Source organism: Candoia aspera, chromosome 15, assembly GCF_035149785.1.
Source record: "Candoia aspera isolate rCanAsp1 chromosome 15, rCanAsp1.hap2, whole genome shotgun sequence".
In the NCBI taxonomy this organism is placed as follows: Eukaryota; Metazoa; Chordata; class Lepidosauria; order Squamata; family Boidae; genus Candoia; species Candoia aspera.
In genome coordinates, this window is record NC_086167.1 from 937,645 (window position 1) to 956,724 (window position 19,080).

Sequence of the window (19,080 nt, forward strand, 5' to 3'; positions counted from 1 at the left end):
ACTTGTCCCCGGGAGAGCCGTGCTGCCTCCTAGCCAACATTTTTTTTTTAATGCTCACCATCCCACTCCTCAATCTGTTCCCAAACTCACTGATTATCAGTGTCAAGCCAACCAGTTTGTAGTTGCCTATTTTTTGAAGACAGGAGCAACATCTGCCCTTCTCCACTCCTCCAGCAATAGGCCTGGCCTCCATGCCCCAAAGATGACAGAAAGAGGGTCGACCGCGCAGCCCACGGGCTCCTCCGGGCTCCGACGTCCCGGGCCCGGCTCCGGCTCCGGAGACCGGCGCTCACGTCCAGCGCCACCGCCCCGCCCGCCCCGCGCCCACTGCTCTGCTCAGGCCTTCTGGCTGCGGCCCCCCTCGGGGAGGAGACCCACCGCAGCCGCGCGGCTCTCTGCCGGCTGGCGCCGGGAGAGCTTCCTCCCCTTTCTCCGAGCCACCAGGCACTGGAGCCGCGGCCAGCTGACCGGGGTTCCGCATCTCCCTTCGGGGGCGCGGGAGACTCTTTCCCAAACCAAAGGAAAGCTGGGGAGGGGAGGGGGGGGAAACTGGCGCAGAAACGCACCTTACCAAGCCAAGTGCTGTCCGTTTTGCACGCGCGAGCTCTTCAGCTGCGCCGTTTTCTGTAGCGTGAAGGCCGATTCCACGACGTTTCCGCCGCCTCCTGCCCCTCCAACGATTCCACCCCGGGCCGAGCCCTGGATTTCCGCCTTACACCCCGCGGACCACCGTGGCCCCCGCTAGAGAGCCGCCCGCCCGTTCCTGCGCTTTGACCCTCCCCCGTTCCGCCCCCATCCCCGTTCGGCGGCCCAAGCCCCGGCTTCCCCCGCGCCTCCCCGGCGGGGCTGCCCGACCCTCCTCCTCTCCCGGCTCCACGCGAGGGAGCACCGCCCCTCCCCCGCCCCGGGGGCCCGAGGCCCCGCCCGCCGGCCCCGCTCGCCAGGGCTGCGCCGGCGCAGAGACCCCCGCCGCCCGCCTGGCGCGGCCGTGGGAAGGCGGGGCCCAGCGGGAGGAAGGGCCTCTCGGGAGGGGGCGTGGCCGGCGGCCGCAGCAGCAGCCCCGACCGCAGCATCCCCGCCCGCTCCTCCTGCTGCTGCTGCTGCTGCGATGCCGGCCCTCGTGGTGAGCACCAACGTGCCCCGGGACGCGCTGCCCGAGGGGCTGCTGCGCGAGCTCACCGAGGAGCTGGCCAAGGCCACCGGCAAGCCGGCGCAGGTGAGGCGCGGGCGCGCGGGCGGGCGGGCGGGCGGGCGCGCGGGGTGTGCGGCCCTCCCTCACTCCCCCCCTCTCTCCCCCCCCAGTACGTCGCCGTGCACGTGTTGCCGGACCAGGTGATGTCCTTCGGGGGCTCCTGCGCGCCCTGCGCGCTCTGCAGCCTGCGCAGCATCGGAAAGATCAGTGCGCCGCAGAACAAGGCCTACACCGCGCGGCTCAGCGGGCTCCTGGCCGAGCGCCTGCGCATTCCGGCCGACAGGTGCGGGGCGGGGCGGGGCGGGGCTCGGCTCTTTCCCTCCCGGGGCTCGCTCGCTCCCTCCCTCCCTCTCTCTCTCTCACGCCGTCTCTTCTCTTCTCTCCCCCCCCCCCCGCAGGGTCTACTTCTTCTTCTACGACATGGCCCCGGCCAACGTGGGATGGAACGGCTCCACCTTCGCGTAGCGGCGCCGCTGCTGCCGCGGGCGGTGGCCGGGGGGGCGGGGCAATAAAAGCTTCCGAGCGGTCGCTTGTCTCCTGTCTCTGACTGCGCACGCGCGGGGGGAGGGAGCGGGGCCCGGCGCGCGCGTTCTGCGTCATCGGGAAGCGCCGCCGGCCGACATGGCGCTCTTCGCTGTCCCTAGGTGAGGCCGCGTGGCTCGTGGCGACCGCGGAACTGAACCGGCCGGGATGGGGTGGCTTCTCCGGCCGTTTGGGAGGGGGCTGCTGGGCTTCTCCTGACGGGCCAGAGCGGGTTGCTGGGGTCGAACCTTCTGGGGGGTTGAGGAGCAGCCTCGGCACGGTGGGCCGGCAGGCGCTTATGCGTTTACTAAACCCGCGCGCGGAAACAAATACGTCCACCTTAAAGGACTCGGACGTGCACCATTTAAACATCCACCGGGGGGGGGGCGGTTAAAATAAAGTGTTTAAAGCGTTTAAGGTGTGAAGCAGAAACCAAAACAGCACGCGGCTTGTACCAAGGCTGTAAAAGTCAAGGGAGAAGATCGTGCCTTCAAAAAAAAATGGTAATGCTTTAAAAATGAACTCCAGAATGCAATGGCCAAAGTACAGGGGACAAAGCAATGTGGAGCTCGGGCCGTCGGTGCGGACGGTCTGTGTGCTGCCAGGAGGAGGCCCAAACCTGTGCCGCCGGTCAAGTTTCTTCAAGAAATTGAGCGAGTGAGCTCAGCAAGCATCGCACAAAAACAAAGGAGCCCTCGTTCGTGGAGGAGGAAGGGTTTGGTATAAGATCCATAATGGGTTTATAGAAGTGCTGCTACCACATCTAGAGTGTCCAAGCTCTGATTGAATCTATCCCTCTGGTGTTTAGCTAAAAGTTGCATCTCCTCTTCACCTATTTGCTCTAGTTCCTGCTCATCTACTTTTTCCAAAGAGGGAGAATTTAGTTACTTGCAAAGCCCTTGGGGGGGTTCCACCAGGGGAAGTGCCGCATGCTGTGTGACTGACGTCTGCCCTACCTTTCATTTGTGGCATCCAAGCTGCAGGCAGGTGGAGTCACAATACAATAGGTTGCAGCCCTGTGGAAACTGGGAGGAAAGCATCTTTTCCTTCCAGCTAATATCCCTCCCCAATCATACAACCTGTGAGCAAACCTTATTAACGAGGGGACTCTGCCATACCAGCTATACCAGCTTATATTGTAGCTGTCTGGCAGATGTTTTACTACTCTGCACTCGTTAGCAAAGCAAAACTAACCAATGTTGCTCAGAACTATTTGGAAGTTGCTTCTGCCCTGCTTTCCAGAGCAGCTTACAGATCAATAGACAAAGCCCTGGGCTTATGCCTCAAGCAGCTATGCCGCAAAAAGGAAGACGAGAAAAACAACCTGCAATTCTTCCTGTGATGGTGTAAACTAGCCCAAATGATGGGACTAGAAATTGTTCAGGCGGATCCCAGAGTCCATCAGAGTTGGGCAGCTAATAAAAAGACTGAGTGGCTTTGAGTTGTGGGGTTACTAAACTGGGAATGTACTACCTTTCGTTCTGTATGGGGTGGCAGTGTCCCAGACTCAAGACTCCTGCTCAAAGAGCAGGTGGCGGTCATGGCTAGGAGGGCCTTTGCGCAACTTCAGGTTCTGCACCAGTTGTGCCCATTCCTGGACCAGGAGGCCCTATGCTCAGTCACTCATGCCCTAGTCACCCCCCGTATGGATAACCAATGCACTCTACATGGGGTTGCCCTTGAAGAACAATTGGAAGCTTCAGCTGGTGCAAAATGTGGCACAGACATTTATGCGTACAGCTAGATCCGCACACATTATACCCCTGCTCCGCGAGCTGCGTTGGCTATCAGTTTGCTTCTGGGTCCAATTCAAGGTGCTGGTGATGACCTATGAAGGCCTACGTGACACAGGGCCAGGGTATTTGAGGGACCAGCTCACCCCAATCACATCTACCCATCCCATCAGATCCAGCAGAAAGGGCATATTGCTGGTCCCATCTATGAAGGACTGTCATCTGACAGGACCCAGGAGGAGAGCCTTTTCTGCCCAATCACCACCACCACCACCCTGAACATTCCTCCTGAGGTTAGCTGGGCTTCTGGAAGGGTCTGAAAACATGGCTTTGTCATCTGGACTGAGAATCCAGTGACATTGGTGGAGAACCTGCTAAGTGGTTCTCCTTTTAGGAAAATGAAGGTGCTCTCCCACTAATTTTGTTTTTATGGTTTTAATAGTTTTATTTTTAATGATTTTTGTGGGTATGTTTTGGTTGATTTTATATTGTTTTCAGGATTTTTAACTTTGTAAGCCGCCTAGACTCATGGTAGTGAGATAGGCGGCTATATAAATTTAATAACTAAAAAAGATTTAAAGAAAGAAGTTGAAAGTAATTCCCAGAGGAAAAGCAGGGAAGAAATCCTCTGCCTTTAAATGGGGGGGGGGGGGAATGGGCACATTTGAAATTGGAGTTTTCACATGTTTTACCAGCCTTTCAGAAAGTTCTCAAAATATTTAAACTATCATTCCATAAAACCAGATTAGCCCATCTGATAAAATTAATGCACAGATGATCAAAAATTAAAATGCAAGTTTGGAAAAACAAATATACTAATAGATATAAATATCTAATAAAATGAGGAAGCTCTGTAGTTAGGGTTCCACCCCAGAAAACTCTTTTTGGTGTAATCAGTAGCCCTGAAAGAAGCATACGCTGCACTAAAATAAGAGCAAAAATGAACGCTGAGGGCAGATGGCTTAAAAAGTTAAATATCCAACTAAACATTAAAGATCACATGTAAATAGTTTTCACTCCCTCAAAACCACCAAGGATGAATAACGTGAGTTGCCTATTTGTTAAAACTACTTTCACGGGGAATCCACAGGTACGTTAGCGATGAAGAGGATAATCCGGAACACAAACCCCAGTTGCTCCTACATCGGCTGCAGGAGCAAGCAAGAACTCGGCAGCTGCAAAAGCAGGAGCAAAACTGGACCACTTCTGATCAGCTAAAGAGGTTGGAGCCTGAAATCTCTGAAGAAGAGGCTGAGAAGGAACTAAAGAAAACAACCAAAAAGAGGGAAGTAAGTCAGGAATCTCCTTTGGCCCAAAGCCACAGAGCAAAGGGTCGGAGACAACACGCCTGCGGGGAAGGAAGTTTCCCCAAAAAAGGAGACGGCTCAAGCAGAAGTAAAAAGAATGGTGGGAAATCCAGAATGCCTCAAGGAAGGACAGAAGCAGTTCAAGGTAAAACAAATGTTGATTGTTGGCTGAGTCAATTCTGGGACCTTTGCTTCGGCGGGTTTCACTTGGGCGTTGTTGGTCCCTCTATGAAGGACTGTTAATCTTCACAGCTATTTTTCAGACTGTAGAAGAGAGGGCTCATTCCGTGACTGGAACTTCCCCAAGCAAAGTACACAGACTTTTCGTGAATCTGGGGGTTTGCTTCTGTTTTGGTGTGTTCTGCAAATTCTTGCGTTGTGCGGCTGTTATCCAGGCACCCTTTTGGTATCACTATTTCTGTTACCAACAGAGTGCAAGAACCCAAGTCAGTACAAAGTAGATACCCACTTCTTTCTCTAGCTTTTTGGTTTGGTACTCTTAGAGAACGGCACTTGAAGGACCACCTCTCCCCAGTCGCATCTACCTGTCCCATCAGGTCTGGCAGAAAGGGCGTGTGGCAGGTCCCGTCCATGAAGGAAAGTCATCTGACGAGACCCAGAAGGAGAGCCTTTTCTGCCCTCTGGAACATCATTCCCCTGAGGTGAAACTGGCCCTGACCTTGCTGGCCTTGGGAAAGGGCCTGAGGACACGGCTTTGCCATCTGGCCTGGGGATCTGGGAGTGGTGGTTTGGAGCCTGCAAAATGGCAGTACTGTTAGTGAGTTTGCGTGCGCTCTCCCACAAATTATGTTTTTAACAGTTTTATTCATTTTTATTGTTTCAAGGTTTTTGTGGTCTTTTGTTGCTATGATTTGGGTTATTTTTGTGTTGTTTTTTGTGTTTTTAACTCTGTAAACTGCCCAGAGTCACATATGTGAGATGGGCAGCTATATAAATTGAACAAATGAATAAATACTATTAGAAAATACTATTTCTGGTACTATTAGAAAATGGTCCCTCATCTAGATCCCCTTTCTGCCTTAAAACACAGACTTTGGGATCAGCTACTTTCTTCTGTAAAATGTTTCTTAAAAATCAAGTTATTTGTGTTGTTTCTGTTCCTTTTATCAGGAGACGAAAGTATTTTGGAGAATCATCTGGAAAACAGACATGCTCCAACAGAAGAAAGAGTGGATGGTTTTGGAGATAAAACAAGAGAGAGCCAAGGAGGAGAGGATCAGATGATGCTGACACTAAACCCAAGAACAGCTTCTCCATCTTCTAGCATGACTCTCCTTGGTCCTTGTGATCAAAAGATTGTGCACAAGGTAACACATTGATAACTAACTAACCAATGTCAAATCAAATCAAATCTTTATTATGGTCATAGACTAGCATAAGGAGGGTAGGGTACAGTCAGTTAAAAAGCATAGAAGATGCATCAGAGCCTAAAAACATATGAAAAACTAGATGATATTAAAACAGAAAATATTGATAAAAGTCTAAAAGAAGGGGTGGGAGCATTAGATGGGTGTAGGGGAGCATAAAAGGTTAGTGTGTGGAAGGCTATGTCAAATTACAGCGCACTCTAATATGGCAAACTAGGTGCTCATTAAGTCTAGTTTAAGGCCCAGGTCCTCATCCAATGAATTTTGAGCGCTGCTGCAGAGACCCAGGCAACACTGTATGTGGTAGCAGGGTTGGTATCTGACAGCAGGGAGGCCTAGGATTGTCCTGTGCGCTCTGGGTGTTTATGCAGCAATGGTGAGATGAGGCTAGTACAAATGTCTCCATGACACAGGCCCTGGAGAAGCACATGCTCTGCCATTTCTGTGTGTCCAGAGTCACAGGGGCCTCATCTGTCCAGGTGAGGAACCTTCCTGTGTTGGCCTTCAAGAACAGCTATGGGGAGAGCATGACATTGTGCCAGAGTAAAGGCCCTCCAGTGTTTAGGGACTTCAAGTTTAGCTAGGTCTGCCATAGGTGAGGTGGAGTACCTGCTGGGTTCACTGGCAATAAAGGTTGGGGTCCTGGCTAGATCCAGTTGGCGCTCTGTTTAATGAGTGCCTTGGCCTGATCGTATCCTGTGCTGAGTAGAAGACCTGGAGAGAAGCCCAGAACGAGATTTCAGGTGCCACTGCCTGTTTCCAGGTGGATAGTTAATGGGGCGAGGCCAAGGGGAAAAAGGGATAGCCTGAGCCAAGAGTTGGGTATGGTCACCCACCCACTGGCCTCCACTTTCATGAGGCCTGTCTCCAGTCTCAGAGACACAAGTTGGGACTTGAAGGGCTGATCTTAGAAACTTAGATTGCACAAGTTCCAGTGGTGCAAAATTGAAGAAGAAGCAAGCTGGGCACCGTACAGGAGTTGTGCTATTGGCTTGGCTTCAAATAGTTTGAGTGCTGCAGGTAAATAGTGGCCACCTCTTGTCTTAAGGAATTTAAGGATGGCAGTTGAGCTCCTCTGTGCATTTTCAGCAACGTGGTCCCCGTGGGCTTTCCTACTGCCAGCAGAGTGAAGGACTATCCCCAGGTATTTGAAGCTGGAGACCTGCTCAATCTTGGGGCCATCTATGCTCCAGGAGCGGCTCTTGGGCCTTTTGGCAAATGCCGTGATTTTAGTTTTCTGATAATTGAAAGTAACCAATGTGTTTTATCCCTATTTCTTGAAATAGGCTTCAATGAGGTCAATAATACAATTGGATGCAAAATGTTGAAAATTAGTAGTTTTTCTGGTTATTTAGTAAATACATTTTTGGTGGCCCCTAGAAATCATTTTGATTAATTCTGACACTAAACCCTCAGGAAATAATGTGCAATTTCCCTGTCTATTTTAGCAGAAGTTAAAGCTAGCTTATAATACTTCATCCAGGCTTAACACACCAGAACGACCCCAAAATACTTACAGCTCCCTCGGAAGGGGAAAACCCCACATTCTACACGTAGCCACTTCAGTGAGGCACTGTGCTGCTCGCTGTGGTTCTTGGCTGCTCCCCCCATTCACATGTAATTTAAAATGTGGCTTTTTAATCGCAGGACCGCTGCCTTGTTGGCCCTGATGTAGTGCAAAGCGTTAGGGCAAAAAACAGCCTTGACAGCAAGAGCAGTTTGACAGTGGAAGCCATTCTGAAGCGAGGTGGTGGGCAAAGGAGTTCAGAGCAGGGGCTAGGCAATCGCCTGTCCGGGATGCCATGATCTGGATTCCTGCTTAGGCTGGAGTGTTGGACTTCCAAGGTGAGGATTCTGTGTTTACCTTGCAGGCGCAACCTTTTGTGCCACAGTGGTTTACTCAGCCAAAGCTCTTCCAGAGACAGATCAGAGAGAACCTTGTCCCTCTTCAAGATGTCCCAGTCATCCATCCTAAGTTGAGGAAGAAGCTGCAAGCCAATGGAATCGTGTCCCTGTTTCCAGGTATCATAACAATGAGGAGAGCCAGCCACACAGTTTTGAAGTTTGTCCGCCAAGTTTTCATCTTGGAAGTGACACAGTAATAAAATACTACTTTTTACTTAATAAAAATTGCAGTGAGCAGTTGGGGGATAATAGTTTTGACCAGCTAATGTTTTTTGTTTTAAACATATTACTTTCGTTAAGTGTTATTTAAGGCCACTATAACCTTCTTTTAATATTTAATATGGGATACATGTAGGGCATTTCCCTCAGGATTGTAACAGAACTCAGGAAGTGTGTTTTCATCTGCAACAAATCTTCGAGCTAAATTAGAATTGTCAGAATATCTAAAAATAGACATGGATCTGAACAAATGCGTCTTTGGTATCTCTCTATTCTTCTGCTGTTTCCACTTTCCACCCAAATTCATGGATCGGTGTGTGTGTGTGTGTGTGTTAATGAGAAAGAAGCAGCCATCTTTGTGTGAACAGATGCCTCATGCAGGGGTCCTTCAGGATTCCTTGTTAAGGAAGGAATGGGCCGCTGCTTCCTCCCACCCTCAGTTCTCCAGGTGCCACTAGTCAGGAATGGCATGCCAGTGATGGGCAGGTCAAATCCTTTCTACCCTCCTTCCCCCTCGAGGTCATCACCATCCTCCTAGAAGTGCCACTGACTCCATGCTCAACTTCCTTTTTTCTCTCTCCTGCTACTTTTGTTCACCCATCTGACCCCACCCCCGGCATCCCTGCCTTGCTATAGGTTGGCTGCCTGTAGCCAGGAGGGTCTTTCGGAAGTACCACTGATCTAACTGTTGTCCCCTACGATCAGGGACACCTGCCTCTCTTAACAGTTTATCTTTCTCACCTTGGCAGTTCATCCAAAAGGAAGCAGGTAGCGTGTGTCACAGGTAGCCTGTGTCATGTAGGTTCTGGCCCAAATGACCCTCTTTTGAGAGGAGGACTCCGTCTTCAGAACAGAGATTCGACAGGCTCTTACTGTTCAGAAGATTAAACTGGACTCTCAGCATCTGGTCACAAAATAGGAGCTTAGAAAATAGTCTGAGCTCAGAACAGCCAAAGCGTAATCCCAGAAGGTAGGAAGTAAGAAGATGACCTTGACGGAAATATGCAAAATCAGGGTGGCGTCTGTCTGAGCTGTTTCCACTTTAAAAAAAATCAGTCCCATTTGCCTAGGTAGCGGGACTGATGGGACTGATTTTTTTTTAAGCCCAGAGAAATGAGATAACCCTTGGAAATAGCTCAGACAGACGCCACCCTGATTCCCTGGCGTATAAGAAAAGGGAGGGGCTTCAGCACAAGCCGACCTGCAAGAGTCTGTGGTTAGAGCCCATCTCAGTCAAACTAGCCTTAACCTTCCTGTGGGGTTGATGGCCTGGCCTGGCCTGGCCTGGCCTGCCTGGTGGGGCTGACACAGCGTCCAGCCCAAAGGGCTGTATCTCACTCCACGTTTCAGGGCTCTGCCATGGAGAGCCACGGAAATCAAAGAAACCCCCGCTCTTCCAGCATTTATCTTAGGTCCACAAAAGAAAGGGTGCGGCCAAATACTACTTACACCTGACCTACCGAGAAATTGTTGGATGGTAAGAAATCAGTGTTTGTTATCTTCTGCCTTTTTACTAGTGGTATTAATTGTAAAAGTTAAAGATCAGTTCCCCCTCCACATCCTATTGTGTTTGTGGCCCTAGGGCATAAAATGAGGGAATGATGCGTTTGTTTTGAGTTCCATTATTGCCTATGGCAAACACCTAAAGTATTGCAAGGTTTTCTTCATCGCATCGAGGGACATTCAAAACATTCTACCATTTCTTTCCCCCGTTTTGTGCAAAGCTCCTCTTGAGCGCTCTCTAGGTTGGCCGGGGTGATACAGTAATACTTCCCACTTTCTTCCTTTAGTTCAGGCTGAGGTGATTCCAGCCATCTTGGAATGTGGGCCCAACGGGGCATTAGCTGGAAGGGGCGGCTACCAACCACGTGATATCTGCGTTTCAGCCCCTACAGGCAGCGGTAAAACATTGGCCTTTGTCATTCCTGTGGTGCAGGTGAGCGTCGGATGCAATTAGGCACTGCTAGGCTGTGTCTGAATCTGAGTGTGCGCAGGGCATCCAGAGCCAAAGTCACCCCAAGATCTACAACCAGTGTTGTGAAATGCACTGATACTCCAAAGGTGATCAGTGGGAGCATCCAAAAGAGAACTGGATCCAGACTCCTAGGATTTCTGCATTTTGAAGAATTTAGTCCAGTTGCAAAGTTTTAATTTTCTTACCATAAAACTGAAAGTTTTGTAGTGAGTTTTAAGTACATTTTAAAGATGAAATAGAAAAATTGGAGTGAATAGGAATGTTGCAGATCATCTGAAGGGGCAGTAGCAACTGATAAGTGCGGTCAGTGTTCCGTGACTGGCTCTGGCAGCACTCGGAACGAGGGACGAACGCCTAGCCTGTGCTTCAGGAGGCTGTTTGGGTGTGTGCGTGTCTCTGTATGGTGAGCTATTTTTGTGCACTTATTTGGGAAGATGTAACATAGAGCCATCAAGCCATTTCTGACCTCCTGTTTTGTCTTGGCAGGCACTGTTAGACCGCATCGTCTGCCATGTACGAGCTCTGGCAGTCTTGCCCACCAAAGAGCTGGCACAGCAGGTATATTCTGAAGGGGGTAGGTCCTTTTGGCCCCTGCTGTGAATTCACATTCATCAAGCGACTGTTTTTTCCAGTATGTCTGTGGGTCAGAACGATCTCTCTCTTTTTCCCACGGAAGAATATTTGAGTGATAGGTATGGGCTCGTCTGAGGGTGGTCCTGGGTGAGAGACAAATAAAGGGAAATGAAGGAGTTGCTACAGCCCTCTGCTAACCTTGTGTGAGCCCATCTGGAGCAGAACCTCATAAAACCGGTGGACAGACTTGTAGCTTACCATGTTTGCTATGTCGTTTATTAGCTCTGAGATGCCAGACAAAGGCATAGTGGGAGATGCCATTATTATCACTGCTACTCAATAGGATACAATAGAAGAGAACATAGTCATGAGAAAAAGAAAGTGCACCCTCTTTGAGTTTTATGGTTTTATGTATCAGGACATAATAAAAATCATCTGGTCCTTAGCAGGTCTTAAAATTAGGTAAATACAACCACAGATGAACAACAACACAGGACGTATTACATCGTGTCATTATTTATTTTACAATGAAATGTCTGCAAGAAAACAACCAAGCTCAAGAACACAACCATTATTGATATTATTTCTACCACACAGTCTCCTCTAGAGAAGCCCATAGTGGTTCATACGAGAACAGTAAAAGCAAACTTAAATAAAGCTAATGATGCTTTAAAAGAATAAATGCAACAAATGTTCATTTTTAAAAAGAGACAAGCAAAAAAGATGGTCTTAGAATTAAGTTGGCCCTGGAGAGCCTGATTTCCATACATTCCTGGCAGGTCTTCATTTGTTTTCTAGAAGAAGGCAGGGCAGGGATCAGCTGAACCTCACTTGGAGAGAATTCCACAATTAGAGCGCTCCCACTGAGAAGCCCCTGCTTTGGCCCCTTTATTGTGAACCAAACCCACCAGTGGAGTTAAAAGCAGGGCTCTCAGGTGGCTTTAATGCTCACAGTTGGACAGTCTTGCTTGAGTCCTAAGCTATGGAGGGGAGGCATGATTGTCTGGCCCTTTGTCAGATTCTTTGAATGGGGAAAGACAAACTGTGTCACGAAAGCCTTTTCTAGAAGTCTCAGTCTTCAGGCACAGTGTACACAAGAGCAGCTCTTCTGTCCTGCTAGCGATCGTTCTGGGAGGCTGGGGCAGATGATCTGCCTAGGGAGTCTTTGGGTCTTCCCAGAGTTGGGCCTCCCCGCAACTAAGGGTATGTCAGAAGGTCAGGAGATGAGGAGATGCCGCTCTGCTTACTGTTGTCCTTCCTTTCCTCCGTTCCTGATGCTCACATTACCAGCCCTCATCTCTGTTTATAATTCACTTCTTTTGATAGGTGACTAAAGTATTCAATATTTATACTGATGGAACTGGACTGAAAGTTGTCCAGCTTACTGGACAGAAATCTTTTGTGAAAGAACAAGAGTCACTTGTTGAGTCAACGTAAGTTCATATTCTCCTGGGCTCTGTGCGTTGATTTAATCCTGCTGTCTTGGCCTGTTAGCTTTGAAATAGAGATATGAGATCTGTCGCCATCCTAAGAAAGAGCTCAGCTGCAGCTTTTCTTGTGCCATGACCCTGAAAAGTGGATTGCATGTGAGTGATAGCTGTAGTCCAAGTCTGCTGAATATTTGCATTTGTGAACCCTTCATTCCTAATAGAGTGTGGGATGAGCCCATCCTGAAATGACTTCAAATTGGAATATGTTGTGCTTTGGCCTCGGTTATCCTGTTTTGTGATGTTTTGTGCAACCTCATGGCTGCTTGTCCTGTCACATCCACCATTTGCTACAATGGTATCTTCCGGTCCCTAGAAAGTGATGGGAAAGCAGTCCAGGTCCAAGGTGAATCTACATCTAGAGTGGACCCAGAACAGCATACCCAAAGGTGCTGCTACTGATCTTTGCTGCTGCTGCTTCTGTTTTTTTGGCAGGCTAATGGGATTGCGTAGTCTGGCAGACATTGTTGTAGCCACCCCAGGACGTCTGGTGGACCATCTCCAACAGAGTCCCCAGTTCAGCTTGCGAGAGCTCCGCTTCCTGGTGAGGGCATCTCCCAATCACTGGTCTAAACCAAAACCATGTGTTTGGGGGGCCATTGTGAGAGCACCAGCAGCATACTTTCAGAATTCCAGCTGCACTTCTTTGCCCCAAGAAGGTTACCTATTGGAAAGCGTGTTCAGGTTTGCTTCTGCATATTCATGTTTCAGTACAAAATTCCTTAGTTCAGCAGTTCCCAGCAGATTTCTGCTGGTTTGATTGAGCCTATAAATTGGGGGGAGTGGATAGGTGGTCTCCCCCTGCTAGGCTCTTGTTAGCATCAGTGAGCTCCCAGCAGGAACAGCTGCAGCTAGAATCACAACTTCTGCATCAGAAGCTTTGTGCTCAAGGATCCCACACCTCCTCTCCTCCCAAACAGTAAGGAGCAGCTGACACAGCCTCTGCTAGGTTCTTAGCAAGACATACTCACCATGGTTGCCGGCCTGCCAGACCAGAATCTCTCGTCTGAATGTGTTTCTCCCCCCCCCCCACCATTATTTCTGAGGGCAGATCATTGACGAAGCAGATCGCATGATTGACAACATGCACCAGGACTGGCTGCAGCAAGTGGTGGAGGCTGTGTACCGGGCTGAAGAGGGCGTTGGTCCCAGCAGGCTGTTCAGACGGGTGCAGCTAAATCCCTCCACAGCAGCAAGGTAAGAAGCTGCCGCAGGAAGTCTGACATTGAGCAAGAGGTCCCACCTCCTGCCCCTACCGAGATGGTCCATCAGATCTTCCAGAGACCTCCTGGAGTGGGATGTGACTGAGTATCATGAAGCCAGCCGGGATGATGGTGGCTCAGCAAAGAGGGCTGGGTGTGTGTTTGACGGTTGGCTTTTCGGGAGGAATGTTCTCACGTGTCTCCTTTCTCAGGGCTTGCTGCCCTCAGCTCCCTCTGCAGAAGCTCCTCTTCTCAGCCACGCTGACTCAGAACCCCGAGAAACTGCAGCAGTTAGGCCTCCACCAGCCTCGCCTCTTCACGCCAGCTCGGTCCGGGAAAGGGGCTGATGCACTCGGGTCTCAGCCATGCAGCAGGGAAAAGTACATTCTCCCTGAGGGGCTCTCGGTAAGCATGGCTTCCCTGGATCTTGTCCATGTACTTAGGCACCACGCGCCCTTGGAAGAGGAGCCCATGCCCACTCGCGGGCCAGGGTGGTGGCTGGGAAACATTCAGCCTCCTTTTGCCCTGGAAGTCAAGGGGGAGGGAGCCTGGGTACAATCCAGAGGAGGAGCCTCTTGTAACACAAGGCGGCAGCCATGAGTCCTCTCCTCACGGATTCCTTCAGACCTGGAAAGGCTCTGCGGTCTTTTGAATACGTTCTAGAAGTTGATGAAATGGAAAATGTGTTTATTCATTTAATATTTATTCCATGCTGTCAATATAACTGTCCTTGGGGTAGTTACTGTAGGAAAGAAAGATGCAACCAAAAGCAACAGTCATCAAATAGAGCAGGAACTGGACACATCTCTTTCTCTGGGGACTGGTTTGGAGACCAGACACCCGTGTTTTCCAGGTGGTGTTTTATAGTGTCGGCTTTGAAGGTAGAATAGGTACCTGATCAGCTGCTGCAAGAGTTGGTAAATAAATTGGTACTCATTGGAATTATTAAAACCGTGTCCCATGCGGCGTTAGCAGTTTTGAATTACTATGTTCGGAAACAGGAAATATATTGAACCGATCTAAAGCATTAATTGGAAATCTATTACCTTAAAATATATATTTTCATAGACTTGCTCAAGAACCAGGACTGCCAAATTTCTAGCATTGTTGCTGTTGGTCTGGGAAAGCTTTTCAGAATATTCTGCTCTCAAATCAGGCGGCTTTGGAATGAGAGGGACTCCCAGGGCAAACGCTGTCTTTCCTTTTCTCTTTATAGCAATATTATGTCCCGTGCAGCCTGAATTGGAAACCACTGTTCCTCCTGCATTTCCTGGCGAGACTGAAATTCCCCCAAGTGTTGTGCTTCACCAATAGCAAAGAAACCTCACACAGGTGAGATTCCACAGCAGAATTCCCAACACAGCTGACAACCACCTTGTATCAGATCAGGCTGCTGGTCATAGGTTAGTATTCCCTGAACTGACTGGCACAGCTCCGTGGGCTTTCCAGCAGGGATCTTTACCGGCTGTTCCGAAGCTAAGATCACCCTTGTGCAAAAACATTATCTCCCACCCAGCTAGTTCCCCCCTCCCCAACCATTACTTCTTTCTGCCCTCAGACTCTTCCTGCTAATTCGTGCCTTTGGTGGAGTGAATGTAGCTGAGTTTTCTTCAAAGCTGAGCCCAAGCAAAAGGAAGTTGACACTGAAGGAGTTCGAACAAGGCAAGATCCAACTGTGAGTCTCTCGAACAGGGGTTTAGGCATCATCTGCTCCGAAGTGCCATCTTGCCCTTGCTGATTCCATCACATACTACATGTCTGCACAATTGCCTGTTTACATTAGGATCTGGAAGCTGTAGCACTAACTAGTACAGGTGCTACTGTTTAGAGCAGCCTTTCTCAACCTTTTGACCCTGGAGGAAGCCTTGAAAGCTTTTTCAGGCCTCGGGGAACCCCTGCACATTCAGGCTCAGATATAGGCCAGAAGTTACAAGATCATTATATTCGTTTCACGGGTAGGCCTGTCTATATGCATTAACAGTGTCCTTAAACTAAAAATAAAGAATGAAACTTACCTCTTTCATGTGAAGTTGCCCGAATTTGAAATAAGTTTTTAAATAAACTGTGATCTCCCAGGGAACCCCTGGTGACCTCTCATGGAATCCTAGGATGCCAAGGAACCCTGGTGGAGAAACCCTGGTCTAGCAAGCTGCTTTCTTTTTTTGACCTATACCATCATGTCCGATTCTTGGTGACTGCCTGGACGAGTCCCTGCAGTTTTCCTGGCAAGGTTTCTCAGAAGTGGTTTGCCATTGCCTCCTTCCTGGGGCTGAGAGAGAGTGACTGGCCCAGGGTCACCCAGCTGGCTTTGTGCCCAAGGCGGGGCTAGAACTCAAGGCTTCCCAGTTTCTAGCCCGGTGCCTTAACTACTGCACCAGACTGGCTCTCACAGCTGGATTTTGGTCATGCTCAAATTACTTGTGTCATGTGCTGAGCAGTTAATTGCCCTGTGTTTTTCCCTGAATAGCTTGATCAGCACAGATGCCACAGCCCGAGGAATCGATTTTGACGGTGTGAAGTGTGTTGTCAGCTATGACGCCCCTCAGTTCATCAGAACCTACGTGCACCGGTACTGTTCCCAGAGGAAGGGAAGGAGGCGCTTTGAAAATGGCGCAGCTGGATCTGCTCTCTCCCTGAGAGCCCCAGGCTTCCCTCTGAAGCTTGCGGGAGGGCAGGGCGGGGCGGGGGCTGTTCCTCTCCTCACTGGATGCCCTTCTGCCTTTAGGGTGGGCAGGACGGCTCGTGCCGGGAAGGCGGGCCTGGCTTTCACCATGCTGCTGAAGCGGCAGGTACGTTGCAGTGAGAGGGGTGGGCAGGGGGCGACTCATTCCGCCCCGTGGAGGCTCTCCTTGGAACGTGTTCTGCAGCGCCTGGATGCGTGGGGGAGGCGTATCGTGTGCTACTCAAGAGTGGCAGTAGAACATCAAAGACTGGGCTAGTACAGGGCCCAGGAAGGGACCCAGATAGGGCTGACCCATGCAGTCACGTGGCCTGATGTCTGGACATTCAGCGGCCACCGCTTCTGGAGCCCCAGTGCTAAACCACACTGCTGGTTGGTGGAGAACGACGTCACTGCTGCGGGTAGTTGAGGCGCGGAGAAGCCGTGGTGTTAATCCACTCCTCTTCTCTAGGAGTATAAGTTCCTAAAGATGCTGAAGGACGCGGGCCTCCCAGAATTGCAGCCCCAGCTGGTCAAGAGCACATCCATCCAGCCTCTCCTCCAGCAGTATGAAGAAGCCCTGGCTGAACTCGCCCACGCTGTCAAGGTATCCTGGGTTTTAGGGAGGGAAGCTAATGTGTTGAGGCTGTACTGGAGTAATTATACAGGTAATTGTAAAGTGAGTGTATACTTTCTATGCCTTTAGAAGCAAACACTGTACCAACTCACACTATGCACAGTTATGGAAAAGTTCCATTTTTATTTTTCAGATCTGTAATTAAGTGAGCCAGTTCATATAATACAAAAAACTAGTGACAAATGAGCAGCGTGCTGGGTACAGCCTCGCCAATTGACTTCTCTTACAAGCAAGCATCATTAGCAAGCCAAGGATGCTGTGTTCATAGACTGATTAGCATGTGGCCAGAACTAAGGATTTGGGGTATAAAGCCACAGTTTGTGCTAAGTTTCTTTCTCTTTTTTGATAATTCCCTAAACAAACAGTGGATGAGTGACCAGTCTGTGTTTTTGCTGGTTCCCCTCACAGGACAGGCTCTGACAGCCATGGTCAGAGAGTAGTGTCATCATCATGGTGTCTGTTCCTAACTGAGACAAACCTTAGTCTAGCATGTGTTGATTTGTTCTGTGGCTGATCCTCCTTCTGAAGTTTAGTGGCGGAGAAAGAGCAAAGGCAATTGAGTATCTGCACTGGGGGAGAAATGGCGTCTGGAGACAAGGGCTGGGTTCCTGGTCCCAGGAGAAACTTTGTAGTCTGAACTCCCTTTTCTCAGGTTGTGGCTTAGCCAGAGCAAAAATGCACTGGCTGATCTTGTTGGTCTGCGAAAAGGTGCAAAAGGCTTCAGTAATCACTCAAGCTGGAGAAGGAATGAAATGTCCAAACTGCTATTCCCAGGTGCTGAAAGTATTAAATAGGCTTAACCTCCTCTTTATTTCAACAGGAGGAACAGGCTGGAAAGCGATCTTAAGGCAGACAGGAGAAATATCTGAGGTGCTGAGAACCAGCAGGACTGGAACTCAACTCCACACTCTCAAGCGCACAATGCTCAGAAGCGGATATAAATAAGGAAGAGCAGCTTGAAGTACCAAAGAATGAATGGAGGGTCATAGCCTACAAATTAAATTAAATTAAGAACTTTTTAACATCTCTATCTTGGATTGTATATTTTTATTTAAGAGTATTGTTTTTATTGTATTTTAATGTCTATTTATTCTGATATAATAAGAGTAGCTCCTTGAGTGATATGGGTGGTAACTAAATTTGAAATATAAATAAACAAACAAATACACGCACTCATGCACACACATACACACATGTATGAGAAACCCTGAGACAATTTTTTGTATTGCTTTATTTTCCTTTTTCGGCTATGTATTATTTTGTTCCTCTTCCATAACATAATTTACACACAGTCTGTCTATGATGGCAGACATTCTTAAAATTAACTTCTGAGTCCATTATTCACAAATATCCTTCAGTACTCCAAAGTCAAAGTATTTTGCTCCATTCTGTATTAGCAAGTCAAATTTGTTTTTCTCCTTTAATTGTAATCTTTACATCCTTCTGGCTCCCTCTAGTGTCCAACCTTCAAAGTCCGTTCTTAACAAAAGCATTTTCTCATGGGAAGGATTCTTTATAATTAATTCCAAACTCTTATTTCAAGTTTATCTAGACCCTTAGTCCATTTGTAACTTTCTAAAATCAAAGTTTTAATCACCCTTTTGCTGTCTATTCCAGAAAAAAAAATTAAGTCCTTAAACTTGTATTTAAAATGTCTTTTGCTGAGGATTGAAGGAAACTCACCTGCTGCTGTAAAACGTGTTGATCTGAAGGTTCCTCGTGGCTGAAAAGCAGTTAACCAGCCATTTCGGAAAGTGATTAGAAGAGGAAGTATGCAAGCCCGGTATCCTTAAAGGCGCCAACCGTGGTTTGAGCAAGATGGCTTTTCCTCGTCTCCCAGAGTTCTAAGCCTGCCAGAGACCACTGTCTTGTGGTCTCCTCACGAGGAGCAACTGTCTGGAGCACTTGTGGGTGATCTCAAGTTCTCTCCTTGCTCAAAGAGCCGGTCTACTCACCAGCTCTTCATTCTGCTGCGGTCATCAGCTCCACTTTATGTGGCGCCGTCTTCAGTTCACCATTCTTCCCAGAAATCCTTGCCGTTTCTTTTCCTTTTCTTTACCATGTTCTTATTTTTTTCTTTCTCTTTTATTTTTTCTCTTCCTTTCTGCACCTTCTATTTTTTTCTTTTTCTTTTATGTTTAAAGTTTGTATTAGTTTTTATTGTTGTAAATGGTACTCTTTAATAAAAATTATTCCCATCTTTAATAGCTATAACAATTTTTCATCTTTTTTTCACTCCAAGCAATTTGCCCGGATCCTACCAAGTGCCTCACATTTTCCA

At 48.7% G+C, this 19,080-nt stretch overlaps 2 protein-coding genes across 3 annotated transcripts; both read left to right on the forward strand.

Moving 5' to 3' along the window:
• The first annotated feature begins 1,029 nt into the window (after window positions 1-1,029).
• MIF (macrophage migration inhibitory factor) lies at window positions 1,030-1,720 on the forward strand. Its single transcript, XM_063315400.1, has 3 exons — window positions 1,030-1,216; window positions 1,303-1,475; window positions 1,591-1,720. The coding sequence occupies exons 1-3, from the start codon at window positions 1,109-1,111 to the stop codon at window positions 1,655-1,657; spliced, it is 348 nt and encodes a 115-aa protein (XP_063171470.1). The 5' UTR covers window positions 1,030-1,108; the 3' UTR covers window positions 1,658-1,720.
• A 60-nt stretch (window positions 1,721-1,780) lies between these two features.
• Window positions 1,781-17,827, forward strand: DDX51 (DEAD-box helicase 51). 2 transcript variants are annotated; one of them, XM_063315338.1, is made up of 16 exons: window positions 1,781-1,836; window positions 4,538-4,899; window positions 5,886-6,082; window positions 8,014-8,164; window positions 10,057-10,202; window positions 10,728-10,799; window positions 12,141-12,247; window positions 12,737-12,845; window positions 13,353-13,498; window positions 13,716-13,908; window positions 14,720-14,835; window positions 15,062-15,178; window positions 15,971-16,072; window positions 16,229-16,292; window positions 16,635-16,769; window positions 17,620-17,827. In XM_063315338.1, exons 1-16 carry the CDS (start codon window positions 1,814-1,816, stop codon window positions 17,644-17,646), a joined length of 2,067 nt encoding a protein of 688 aa, XP_063171408.1. In that variant the 5' UTR covers window positions 1,781-1,813; the 3' UTR covers window positions 17,647-17,827. The 2 variants fall into 2 exon arrangements, with proteins under 2 accessions (XP_063171408.1, XP_063171409.1); XM_063315339.1 differs by lacking the exons at window positions 5,886-6,082; window positions 8,014-8,164.
• Window positions 17,828-19,080: the final 1,253 nt, after the last annotated feature.